Genomic DNA, 13,477 nt, shown 5'->3' on the forward strand with positions numbered 1-13,477 from the left:
TCTGCCTGGCAGCATCTCTGCCAAGTATCAGACTGGAAATTTTTCCAGCCTGACCTGGAGATATTGAGGATGGAACCTGGGATCTTCTGTAGGCAAAGCTCTGCCACTGAGCTACAGCCATGAAGACTATCACCTAGCCAATGGCACTTGAGGTGGGGCTGCCCCTTCTTCCACTTAACTTAAAGCCAATTCATTGCATGCTGGTCTTAATCAGGATGGTTTCACTCTAGAGGAACCCCAGCAAATGCAAGAAACGTGTGTGTGTGTGTGTGTGTGTGTGTGTGTGTGTAAGGATGTCTGCCTTTCGTCAGCCAACCTGGGCAAAGATCCAGAAAGCAAGGTCATCTACAGCTGATAAGGGGGACAGGCCCAGGAAGGCACAAGGCTACCCCAATCATGGGGGCTGCACAGGGCAACAGAGTTGTGGACAAAGTTGTTGGCTCGGAAATGGGGGGAAGAAATCCCCTCGCTCCCTCTTCAACACAGATCAGTGTCTTTGGCAAAAAGTTTCCCAGATTATACACTTGTTCTTGCCAATTGCAAGTTGGGAAACACTCCCTAGGGAGAAAAACATAAATGGTGGCCCTCCCCAACTCAACACGCTCAAACAGGTTTCACCTGGGGCAGCAAAATAGTTCAGTCTGGCCCTGCCCCCAGTTTAGAATGGAGCTCAACTGTAATAGTTAAGGTACCATAGGGAGATCAGGCATGGATGAGTCAGTACCCATAGCCCAGGCATAGGCAAATTCGGCCTTCCAGATGTTTTGGGACTACAATTCCCACCATCCCTGACCACTGGTTCTGTTAGCTAGGGATCATGGGAGTTGTAGTCCCAAAACATCTGGAGGGCCGATTTTGCTTATGCCTGCTCTACCTCATATCAAATTCTTAAGAATCAATTCCTATATCTGTTTGGTTCTATCCCATTTTTGCATCTGGAAATACATATTTTTTTTCCCAATCTGGAGATGGGCAAGAGCCAAAGGAAAATTATGTTCCAAGTCGCACATCAAACCCAGGGGGCGTAAATTCAGGTCACTTCAATGAAAAAATTGTGGACTGGCCTAAACTTTCCTCCCTGACTATTTGCGATCCGTTCTTCCAGTGAGCGAGGACTGAGCTGAGTAGTCCAGATCCCACACACAAGAAGAAAATCTGGAGAATGTGGCATGCGGCATGCATCTTAAATTTTGTCCAAGAAGTAATGATTTGGATAAAGTTATGTGGGCGTGCAAAACAAGGTGGGGAGGAGAGATCAAGCATGCTCAAGAGAGGACTGGACATAATACCACATTGAAACCATAAGAAGGTACTTCTGAAAGACTTAATAAATAAATGTTCCATATTTATATTTAGGCATATATATATATATATATATATATATATATATATATATATTTATATATATCCACATTGAATAATAGGTTTCTATTCAGCCTTTTCTTAAACCAATTTGCACAGAACTTCAGGACTGGTCCATCTGGTGTGACACCCAAGGAGAGAGTTCAGATTGAGGAGTCTGTTGCATGGAGAGCCACCAGGGCAGAGAGGGAGGGGAATATGTGTCTTTGAGGTTCAACATCTGTTGCAACCGGTCTCATCTGGCCTTCCAAAAGATGGACAAGAAGTACCGTCTTCCAATTTTGCAGAATCCTGGGCCAGCATAAGTAGGCCTTGCCTCTTGACCACCCTCAATCAGTTTTCCAATCTGACAGTATACAAAAGCCAGTCAAATCCATCCCCTCCCAGTAGATGCACAATAATATAGCTTAGATACGAGGCGAGTGGCTACTATTTTTTATTATTTTTTTAGAGAAGCGGCAGTAAAGGGGAAAAAAAGATAGAGAGGGCATCCTTCGAAGATTGGACAGCCCCAGGCACACAAACGGAAACTATGCAGAAGGTTTTTTTCTTATCCAGCTCCCCACTGAAAACCAGGTCAACAGGTTAAAAAAAAATAGTTTGTTTTTTTAAAAAAATGCTACTACTGGAGAATCAGAAATGCTTAACGCCAATTATCACTGCCTACAGTAGGCACTTTGCCAAGTTAGCTAGCCACTTCTGATCCAAGTAGTATTGTTGAAGGAGGAAAATTGTCGCAGCCCAGTCATCAGATTTGTAACGTTCCAATTCTAAAAAGCAATGGAAGAATCGCAAGTAGCCCAGAACACCCTTTGGTTTTGGTCACTGCTGTTGGGTCTTCTCTGGCTTCCCTTCCCCTCTTGATGGTCGCCAGTCAGTCACTCAGAACCCAGTATTTGCACTGCTGTTGTATTTGATTTCTAACACACATGATGCCTCAATCTAGTGGCTTAAGGAGGGAAATGTTACAAAGATCTTTACAGAGATCTGTGCCGGTATAAACCACTATCGCTGTTGAGTGTAACTGGAATGAGATCCGAAGAGACGTAGAGTAAGTTGGGTTGTGCGATCCGGTCAAGAACGGCTTATGAGGAAAAGTCAAAGCAGCATTGCAGCCTATAAGGCAACAGGGTTTCTCCATAAAACCAGGAAGGCAACTTGCCTAAACAGCATGTCCAGAAGTTAGGATTTCAATACGTACTGGAATTTAAGGCAGCATCCACAGGGTGAGTTTTGAAGCAATAAGAGGTACAAAATAAAAACAATAATAATAATAAGGAGTTATAGAGTGCTGGTGTGTCCCTGGGAAGGTTTAAGAAGGCCTCTAGTGGTTTTCATCATTTACAAAAGTAGATCGTGAAGGTGACAAGAAGTGAGAGGGAGATTGAAGTGGGGCAATGCAATGGGACGTCTTGACATCTGGAAGGAAATCTCACAATGTCTGCTTCAAAGTGGAGGTGGTCAAACCAAACCCTCCACGTTGAGGAACCACAACTGCCTTCCATCAAGCAGGCCACATTGAAACATCCTATTTTAGGAGATCCCAGTATGTAACTTTTTAAACCTTGACTCTCCTCCTTTCAAGAGGTGCTGAAGTCCGACATCACCACCCCTTCCCCTTGATACACTTTTGGTATCGAATTCTTCATAAAATGGGGTGGTGCTTTTTCCCGTTCCTCACCATGGATCTCAAGGCAGCCATGGAACAAATAGGACAATCCAGATTACAGGCCAGAAGGTTCTCTAGCCAAAAGAGAATGCCTGATGTAGCCAAAGTTTCGTGAAGGGCAGTGACGAGGGAAAACCGCTAGGAATCCCATCTCAGTCGTCACCACAAATTATTTTGTTGCATTTTTCGCAACAGCGCACAATTGACACGGACTCCATGCAATAGGCACTTGTCTCCAGAAGCGTCAGCTGGGTTTGCAGAGAAGGGGGCAGAAGGTCAAGGAAACAAGAAGACAAGAGTTGGGGGGTCACCTGTACCCTACAAAGTGCTTACACCATCTTGGCATCGCTTCTCAAGTCAACCGTGAAAAACACCCTTTCAAACCCTGTTTCACCTCCCTGGGTGGGCCCTCTCCCGTCATCAGCAAAGGCAATCGGCTGGTGTGCAAGACCCCTCTCGTGCGCTACATCAGTCCTTGCACGTGTAGACCTCCTCCCTCTGCGTACACTGTTTGCACTCCACGTAGCAGCACCAGCGGACCTGGCACTGGCAGGGCCTGGTCACCACGCGGCTCTGGGTGTTGTGCCCCCGGCCACAGCAGATGCTCTCACAGTTCTTGTCTTTGTAACACTTCCTGCCCGACGTGCCGGGCGAATAGCGGCTCACCAGGCAGAAGCTGGGCGAGTCGTCAATGTAGACGAGGTCCGTAGTCCGTGGGATTTGGTCGCCATGGCCCGGGATGGACTTCTTGGGCGGGGAGATGTCCCCCTCGCCCGTGGCCTCGTTGGTTGTGCTGCCCACTTTGAGGGCCATCTCGTACCTCTGCTTCAGCTGCTTGCCAATCTCGTGGAACGGGGAGAGCTGCCGCCAGCACGTCCGGACAGTGCAGGATCCAGAGACGCCGTGGCACTTGCAGGTGGTCTCGACACCAGCTTTGATGACCTGCAGGTAAGGAACTGAGTGTTAATGACGGGCAAGGCAAGCGAGCCAGCAGCAAAATGGTGCTGCAGGGAGCGGCTGAGTTCAGGCTTCCAGGCAAATGAATTGTGCCCTCTTTCCTTTTAAAAAAGAGCGTTTCTAAAAGCTAAAAAGACAAGCGTTCTCTGTTAACATTGACAAGAGGTTCCCAGAACTCTACACATGAGAAGAGGAGCATAGCCTTGGCTAGATCACGTCAATGAGCCATTACGTCTAGCATCCTATTCTTACAGTCACCAACAGGGTTGGATTTAGGTTGGATGAGGCCCTAAGCCAGGGATCAGCAAACATTTTCAGCAGGGGGCCAGTCTACCGTCCCTCAGACCTTGTGGGGGGCCAGACTAGATTTTGGAGGGGGGAAATGAACGAATTCCTTAGCCCCACAAATAACCCAGAGATGCATTTTAAATAAAAGCACACATTCTAATGTAAAAACACGATGATTCCCGGACCATCCGCGGGCTGGATTTAGAAGGCAATTGGGCCAGATCCAGCCCCTGGGCCTTAATTTGCCTACCCATGCCCTAAGCTACTGAAGGTAATGGGGCCCTTTATATGTCCAACTGTCCCTGTCAACAACAAATTGTCACAGTTTTTTGTGTTGAATATATGCTATATGGCAATTTATGGACCTAATAGGTTGTTATTGTTGTTTAGTCGTGTCCGACTCTTCGTGACCCCATGGACCAGAGCACGTCAGGCACTCCCTAAAGCCATTTGCACATGCAGAATGTAGGCACCCTATATACAGAAATGAGCAAACCAGTGATATTTTAGGGAGCAGGCTAGCAGGCGGGGCACATGACTTACATCATAGGAGCCTACACAACACAAAACACTGTTGCTGCATGTAGGTTTTTATTTTATTTGTTTTTTATCTTGTATTTTGGAAATGTACATCCAGTTTCTTTTCCTTTAAATTTTTTGGGGGTCCCAAGAGAGTGGGGCCCTAAGCTTGTTTAGCTTATACGTAAATCCAGCACTGGTCACCAACCAGTTGTCTCTGGGAAAGCTCAAAAGCAGGGCTTGAAAAGTTATCCTGCCCCCAATGTCTTGACTATTCATTTAATTGGTATAATTCGTATGATTCCCATTCTCTTAGAATACTTGCTCCTCTTTTGTAAGAAATGAGTATTTTTGTGGGAGCACCCACACTTTGGATGAAATTCAAAGACAATTCAACTAATTCATAGAGGAGAGGGCTGTCAGTGGCTCTGCCTCCACGGTCAGAGGCAGCAATGCTTTTGAGTACCAGCTGATGGAAACCGCAGGAGGGCAGAGGGCTCTTCTGTTCGAATCCTGCTTGTGGGTTTCCCATAAGGGGCATCTGGTCAGCCCCTGTGAGAAGAGGAAGCTGGGCTAGATGGGCCCTTGGCCTGATACCAGAAGGCTCTTCTCCTCCTCCTCTTCTGATGAAGCCAGCAAGACTGGGATGGGCAAACATGGATATTATCCTGACCAGGGTAACAGCCTCCCCTTTCATGGTGCCCCTCAGATTTGTAAGACACGCTTGAACAGACATACCTCACCGGGGGGGCGGGGGCGGGAGGTGGAGTGGAAGGGAACGAGAAAGAAAGAAAGAAGGGGTCAGCTCTTTGGGGGATTAAGGAACTTAGCAACGCTCCGGAGAGGTAGTCAGAAAGTTATGCTTAATGATACTTTGCTGAGAAACATGGGCAAGAGGCCGGGGGGGGGGGGGGTTGACGGAGAGGCAGATTTAATTAAAACATCACTTAACTCCGGCCTGGTGGAACAAAATCAAGTGTGCTAACACTCTGACTTTTCATTAATGGGACACAAAAGGGAGAATTGCAATCGAGGGGAGTTTTGGTTTTTTTTCAGGGGAGGGGGAAGGTACCATATGCAGAAGAGAAGGGGGGGCATTGCTGGAATTATACAGCAGCTCGTTTTTAATATACATGAAAATCATTCAGCAATCTTAGAACATGGGAGGCCTGGAGGGTGTGTGTGAGAGAGAGTAGTCTTTGGTTTCTCCTGCTTCTTTCTCCACTATCCCATTCCCAAGAATAGTTGAATGAACTGGGATGGATCTGGCAGGAGCCAGGGGGGACACTTCCATTTTCTTTTTTTAAAATAAGCTGCAGAATTCTTAGGCTTGTTTTTTTTCTTCCCCTCACCCAGAAAGAAAAAGAAGGAGATTGGCCGAGTCCTTCTGGCTAATTACCTCAACCCCCTGTGCCAGACAAGCTGGCCTTGTCACCAGGGTTGAGGTCATATCGTAAGCGCTTGAGCGAGGCATGAAATGGGTGCAAGAGGGTCAAAGAGGGCGATTCTTGCACTCTTCTGGGGCAAAGAGGTGGGTGTGAAAAAAAGGAGAAATGAAATCCTCAACGGGAAGCAAATTTTTAAAGCGGTGGCAAAGGGGTGGGCTGGACGGCAAGCGTGGCATTGGAAGACTTGCGTCACTCAGAAATTCTCCAGCACGGGGTCAGGAAAAAGGTTCCCCTTGTCCCCAAAGCAGCAAGCAATCTCGCCTGCCAATAGCTTAAAGGGTCGGGAGGGAGAAACCCGTCTACTGACCCTCAGGAGAGCTGTTATGATCAGAAGCGCAGCAAGTGTGTGTGTGTGTGTGTGTGTGTGTGTGTGTGTGTAATGGAAAACACAACATTCCAGACCGCTGAGAGACCACCAAGCCAGGGCAATGGAGAAGACACTTTCACAGGGCCCAACAGACCAGCCTATTTCTAGAGTGTATTTCTCAACCATCACAAAGATGGGGAAGACCATTTGATGCAGCTCACCTTTAACGGCAAACCTACCAGATCTGCACTCCCCGAAACAATACAAGAACCAAACAAAACACAGCCATGCTTGGAAATGCACACTTCTCCGAATTTTGCAATGCTGTTTTCTAGCCAAGTAACATCCATAGAAATGCGTATGTGTGAGGTAAAAAGTGAAAACTTACAAAAAATGCATTCTATTCCAGGAAACAGCTTTGCAAAAGGGTCGTTTTAGGCAACGTTACGAAGAACGGGTGGTTCTAGGAGAAATTTGCACCCAAAGGCTGGTGAATTTTCAGGACTTAAAAAATAAATTGCATGCTAATGTGGAGAACCAAATTTAAGCTTAGAGAAATTGACATAGACTCCCTAATTATCACCTGGGAGTCATACAGTGGTACCTCTGGTTATGTACTTAATTTGTTCCGGAGGTCCGTTCTTAACCTGATACTGTTCTTAACCTGAAGCACCACTTTAGCTAATGGGGTCTCCCACTGCTGCCACACCGCCGCCGTGCAATTTCTGTTCTCATCCTGAAGCAAAGTTCTTAACCCGAGGTACTATTTCTGGGTTAACAGAGTCTGTAACCTGAAGCGTATGTAACCCGAGGTACCACTGTAGTTGTGTGTGAAGTTACAGAGCCACAGAATTCCTCAGTCCCCTCAAGAGACAATGCCCAGGATTCTTTGAACAGGGAAAGTTCTGTTAACAGATAAACATTTGAAGTGGGATGGGACCTGGCCACTAAGTAAGCAGAGCAAGAGGCCAACAGGGCATGGTTCACCAAGCCACCATGGGCCCATCGCATGGCAGCCGCAGGTCTAAGGAAACAGATTTGGAATGGAGAATTGTGCTGGAATGGCAGCAAAGCCTAGGACAGCTCTTCTATCTCCTTTGACTGTTTCTTGCACCCCTAGATTAGAATTTAATCTGCGCATACAGCAACCATCTGTAAATCACCACTGCTCAAATTCAGGGTTGATCTTGGAGGGAAACTTAGAATAAACTCTATTGAGCGCTTGTTATCCATCTCTCTGGCTAGTCATGGGCTGGGAGCTATGCGGGATTATCCGAGGAAAGTCTATTCATACATCCATCTGGTAATTTAACCAAGAGATGTCCAGCCCACTTGGAAGCATCACTCTGTAAACTTCAGAACTACAAACTTGCCTTTTTAATACCAACAAAGAGCCAAAATCCTCAAAGTACACACTACCACTCCCCCCTTGGCCTGCCATACTCCCACAGAAGTGTGGGGTGACAGGTATAGGGTCACCTGGGTCCTAGTTTCACAGTTAAGGAGCTAGGTGGGGAGGAACCAGCATGGTATAGGGGTAATAGCATCAAAACTGGTCCTGAGAGTCCAGAGTTCAAATCCACATGAAGCCACAAAGCCCACCAAGTGAGCTTGAGCTGGTCACTCTTCTCACCTAGCCTACCTCATATAGGACATGCTCTGCATCCACACAAGTCCTGAGCTTTGAGGCCAGCCTTCCCTATCTGGAAGATGCTTTGGCCCACAATTCCCATCCATCAAGACGCTTTGGCCCACAATTCGCATCCATCCCAGCCAGTGGTCCAGAGCACTCTTATTTACCATCCCAGGCCACCCATCTGCGGCCACATTTTTCTTTCTATTATCAGATCAAAATGATCAGACAACAGCAAAGGTTGCTAGGTTTATCGAGGGTGCAATGAGATCAAGGGCCACTATCTGAACGATAATCTTGGTCATTTGATTGCCTTTTTTACCCATTGTTGTCCTTTTAATTGTATATATTGCTTGTTTTGTGTTGCTATGGCCGTTGGCTAATGCGAATAAAGTTTATCTATCTGGAGGAGGACACCAAGCCAAGGAAGGCTGTGCCAGGAAGGGAAAAAAATAGGACAGAAACCCAATCAAGATCCTTGTCAGAAATGCCAACTTTTCTGTTCTGCAAGAACCTGCAGATTCTAGATCTGCCCTGCTCAATGTGCATGCACAAAACATTTCCGACAGCTCTCTGTCTCAGAAAAGCTGCACAGACACCCATGCCCACCCCAAAGCCATTCCCATAGCAACACTCCTGCGAATCTTCTCAGGTCTGATTAACACACTGCTCAAACCCAAATCTTATTAGTGTCAGCTTACCATGATCAGTTCCCCTCCCCTTTCTCCCCCCAACCCAATGGAGGCTCTCTTGGTTTGCACTGAAACAGAATCTCAGCGACTTCAACCAGCTTATAGCAGCCTTTAAGTTTGGGGTGCAACTGCACTTGTTGCGAAAGCCTAAGTGGCAGCAAGGCCTTTCCGATACAGGACGCCACTTTTTTTGGAGAGTTACACAGCAGGGCCAGGGTGGAAATAAGGTGAATGATCAGATTCTCAAGTTGTTGGAGTGCGATCCCTTTCATTCTCCCCACTTGAACTGCAACAGATTTCCATAGTGCTTGTTCTTTTCCTGCAAGAAATCCCATTTGGGAACACTACAAAGTTCTCTCCAAAGTAACACCTCAAAGGCAAGGGAAGAATTGGCCTTTGATGCAAAACCTGACCTGCCAACTCTGGCTAGACCAGCGGTTCTCAACCTGTGGGTCCCCAGATGTTGTTGGACTACAACTCCCATCACCCCTAGCTAGCAAGGCCAGAGCTCAGGGATGATGGGAGTTGTAGTCCAACAACATCTGGGGACCCACAGGTTGAGAACCGCTGGTCTAGAGAGTGGGAGAGCCACATTGACCAACAAGATACCTGCAAGCAGGACTTGAGCACCTGTGATTCCTAGGAACTGGAATTCAGTAGCATTACTGCTTCCAACCTTGGAAACCATCATGGCTAGAATCCATTGATAGCTTTCTCCTCCATGAATTTGTCTAAACCTCTTTTAATGCTATCCATGTTGGCAGTATCAGGACCACAATAACCCAAGGACTGCTTCTCTCCATAGGAACCTACCCAGACCCTGTGATCATCTTCTGAGGCCCTTCTTCATGTCCCTCCTCCTCGAGAGGTCCAGAAGGTAGCAACACGAGAACAGGGCCTTCTCTGCAGTGGCTCCTCATCTGTGGAATGCTCTCCCCAGGGAAGTTCGCATGGTGCCTTCATTATACACCTTTAGGTGTCAGGCAAGAACCAGACCTTTGGTTGATCTGCCTGACATGCTATGCCCTTTTAAAATGTGGCTCTTTCTTGGGGAAGGGCTGTTATTGGGTTGTTGTTTTTATTTTAATTGTATATATTGTAGTTTTTCTGTTGATCTTTTCTGTGAACTGCCCTGAGACCTCCAGGTATAGGATGGTACAGTGGTACCTCAGGTTACATACGCTTCAGGTTACAGGCTCCGCTAACCCAGAAATAGTACCTCGGGTTAAGAACTTTGCTTCAGGATGAGAACAGAAATCGTGCTCCGGCGGCGCGGTGGCAGCAGGAGGCCCCATTAGCTAAAGTGGTGCTTCAGGTTAAGAACAGTTTCAGGTTAAGAACGGACCTCCGGAACAAGTACGTAACCAGAGGTACCACTGTATATAAATCCAATCATTCAAGAAGAAGAAGAAATAAATAATAATAATAATAATAATAATAATAATAATAATAATAATAATAACTATCGCCTCCATCACTCACACAGCCTCACCTTCATGCCGACCAGGTTGTTGTGGAAGTCCACCCTGGCTCGCAGGTCCTTGTTGGACTTCTTTCCCAGGAATTCTTTGACAAACTTGTTGCTGTACTTGAGGTTGTCGCCGCAGCCACCCCATTGCCAGGCCTCCCGATTCTCTAGGTCGGGGGCCTCGTCGCAGGTGCATCGCTCCATCCGCCCGGCGCTGCAGGCCTTGGCCATGGCATGCGTAAGTCCTGCCGAAGAGATGGCATAAAGGAAGGCTGTCTCCTTGAAACCTGCAAAGGACAATGGCAGTGTTACCCAGAGGAGGGTGGCACCAGTTAAGCCTACAGATACACACACACACACACACACACACACACACACACACGGGTTTGGGTTCACATCTTTTAAAATCCTCGTTGTATGTCTCTAAGGAGCATCTCCACCTCCATTGTTCAGCCCAGACACTGAGGTTCAGCTCTGAGGACCTTCTGGTGGTTCCCTCACTGCAAGAAGTGAAGTTACAGGGATCCAGGCAGAGGGCCTTCTCGGTGGTGGCGCCCGCCCTGTGGAACGCCCTCCCATCAGATGTCAAGGAAATAAACATCTATCTGACTTTTAGAAGACATCTGAAGGCAGCCCTGTTTGGGAAGTTTTTAATGTTTGATCGCATTTTAAATATTCTGTTGGGAGCCGCCCATAGTGGTTGGGGAGGCAACATGGGCGGGGTATAAGTAATAAATTATTATTATTATAATCCTTGTGGCCCACAGAGTTTGTACGGAAGCATTAGGCCAGTGTTTGCTGAAAATGAAATTCCATAAGCTAGAAAAGGCTGACTAACGTAGGTCTTCTAATAACTGAAGGTGAGACGTTTATGCACTGTCTAGCTTCTGCCCCCCTCTAAATGGCAGACAAAACCAGAATCATGAAAAAAGAGTATTCTCCAAGCACACAACAGGAACCAGCTTTTGCTTAACATGGTGAGTCAGGTGACGTCTCCTCAACCTTTTAATCCCCTGGGAGATTAGGGGAGAGGGGAGCTTGTTGCAGCAGGAGAGGGAGACGCCTGTGATTCCTCACCAGCTGGACTCCTCCCTGCCTCTTGGCCTCCTTCTCGCCTGCTTCAGCTTCTGCCTCTGATTCTGGGCTTCTCTCTACCACAGACTCTCCCAGCTCACTAAGCCCTGTTGCCTCTGCAGCTTCTGATACCTCCTCCTCTGAATCTGTTCCCTCTTCTCCCTCTGAGCACTCAATGTCACCCCACCACCAACCCCTGAGCTGTGAGAGCCCTGAGAGCCAGACACAGACACTTGGTGTGATGGCCTGGGAATCCAATTCAGAGGCTGAACCGGAGGAATCCCAGCCTGCACAGGAGTCCCCGCCTCCAGGGCTGGCTGAACTGGGGCAGGGCCTTGATTCTGAAGCGCCTGCACCTGTGCCGGATCCTCAGGAGCAGGCACCAGGTGAATCCACTCTGGCTCCAGAGGTGGTTGAAGACTCAGTGCCTACAGGTGAGCCTCCCCCAGGGCCCAGTAACCCTTCAGCCTCTCCTGAACTGCAGAGGCTCAGGGCAGAGAGGCGAAGGGAACTGGTTTCTCCCAGGAGTGCTCGCCTTAAGGCCAGGAGAGGCGGGTCTCCTGGGGGCCGGGACCGCCCCTGGCCTCAGAGAAGATAAAGGCCAGTCAGCCCGGTCCCAGGTTGCGGGAGCAACATCGTTGAAGAGCTGTTTCGGTCAGCATCCAGTCCTGTTTCCCCCAGAGTTCCTGTCCTTGCCCAGCTTCCCGCTGTGGACCCCGCTTCGCCTGTGGAGGACTGTCTGCCGACTCTCAACTCAGGTCCTGGACCTCGCCCCACGGTAAACTCCCCCCTGGACCAGCACACCTGGAGGGCCACATCTGGCCCTCGGTCCAGAGGCTCCCCCACTCCCGTTCCTTTGCCTCCCTCCTCCGACTGCTCACCTCTCTTCAGAAGGCTGGCCCGATAGCGCCCCTCGAGGGTGCAGTTCCACCGTTCAAAGCGGAACTGGTACTGGCACTCGAGGGCACTCATGCTGATGGCCTCCATCAGGGTCTCGGCCACACCGGGATCTCGCCGGCACATCCTCCGCTGCTTCTTCTCCAGTTTCAGGCGGTCACAGACTTTGTAATGGGCTTTGACGGCAGCTTCCTCCATTTCTGAAGTCAGAGGGAGGATGGTCAGGGGTTCATTCCCAGTCAACCTTTGGAGAGGAGAAGAAGGCGACCCACGTCAGTGATCTTGAGGCTCAGACACAACACAGCCACAAGCAACAACCTCCCATCATGTATGCCATATCCGTGAATGCCAAGGGGTGTGTAGTATCGCGCCCGCTATTTCCAATGTCCAAGGCGTGTGTGCCATTCCTTAAATAGCCTTAACAGCACCATCCATGTTCAGCCAATTGGTGGTAAAGAAGGATAGAACTTTCTTTATGTATGCCACAACAGCAGCAAGAATACTTATTGCAAAGTATTAGAAGACACAAGATCTACCCACCCTGGAAGAATGGCAGATGAAGGTGATGGACTATATGGAACTGGCGGAAATGACTGGCAGAATCCGAGACCAGGGAGAAGAGTCGGTGGAAGAAGATTGGAAGAAATTTAAAGACTATCTGCAGAAATATTGTAAAATTAATGAATGTTAGAATGATGCCGGAATGAAATTAAGTGGTTTTTAGCAGTAATGCTATTAAGGAGTATGTGAAAATGGATTGTAAACAGGCGAGAAAGTAAAGCTATAATATATTAAGATGAAGGATTAAGATAAAAACAAAGAGGGAAAGGATTTGCTGAATTAACCAACTGAACTGGAATACAAAAAAGGGAGGTGTGAGGAGGTCAGGGAAATAAGTGAATGAAAGATAAGCATGGAAAGATGGATTTATTTTTAATTGTTTTTATTTTTTCTGTATTTTGTATTTTTTTGTCTCTTTTTTATCTTTTTATTTCTGTAACCTTTTTTTCTGAAACTTTAATAAATATCTTTAAAAAAAAAAACAGCACCACCCATGCACAAAGAGGAAGGCAGCAGCAGGCTTGTGGAAATGCAGAGGTTTGAGTAAAAATGAACCAAACCCTTGGAAAAACGGGTTTTTAAAAACCCAGTAATACTAATAA

General features: G+C 47.6%; 1 protein-coding gene across 1 annotated transcript in view; it reads right to left on the reverse strand.

Annotated features, from left to right (window-relative positions):
• Window positions 1–1,782: 1,782 nt before the first annotated feature.
• WNT9A (Wnt family member 9A) overlaps window positions 1,783–13,477 on the reverse strand; it is a 49,161-nt gene continuing 37,466 nt past the window's right edge. Inside the window, exons 2-4 of the mRNA XM_083704297.1 lie at window positions 12,299–12,558; window positions 10,368–10,630; window positions 1,783–3,973 (exon numbers count right to left, since the gene is read on the reverse strand). Of these exons, the coding sequence (XP_083560423.1) occupies window positions 3,500–3,973; window positions 10,368–10,630; window positions 12,299–12,558 (997 nt within the window). The 3' untranslated portion in view covers window positions 1,783–3,499. The remainder of the gene's footprint in view (window positions 3,974–10,367; window positions 10,631–12,298; window positions 12,559–13,477) is intronic.

Source organism: Podarcis gaigeae, assembly GCF_964106915.1.
Source record: "Podarcis gaigeae genome assembly, chromosome: 12".
Taxonomy (NCBI): Eukaryota; Metazoa; Chordata; class Lepidosauria; order Squamata; family Lacertidae; genus Podarcis; species Podarcis gaigeae.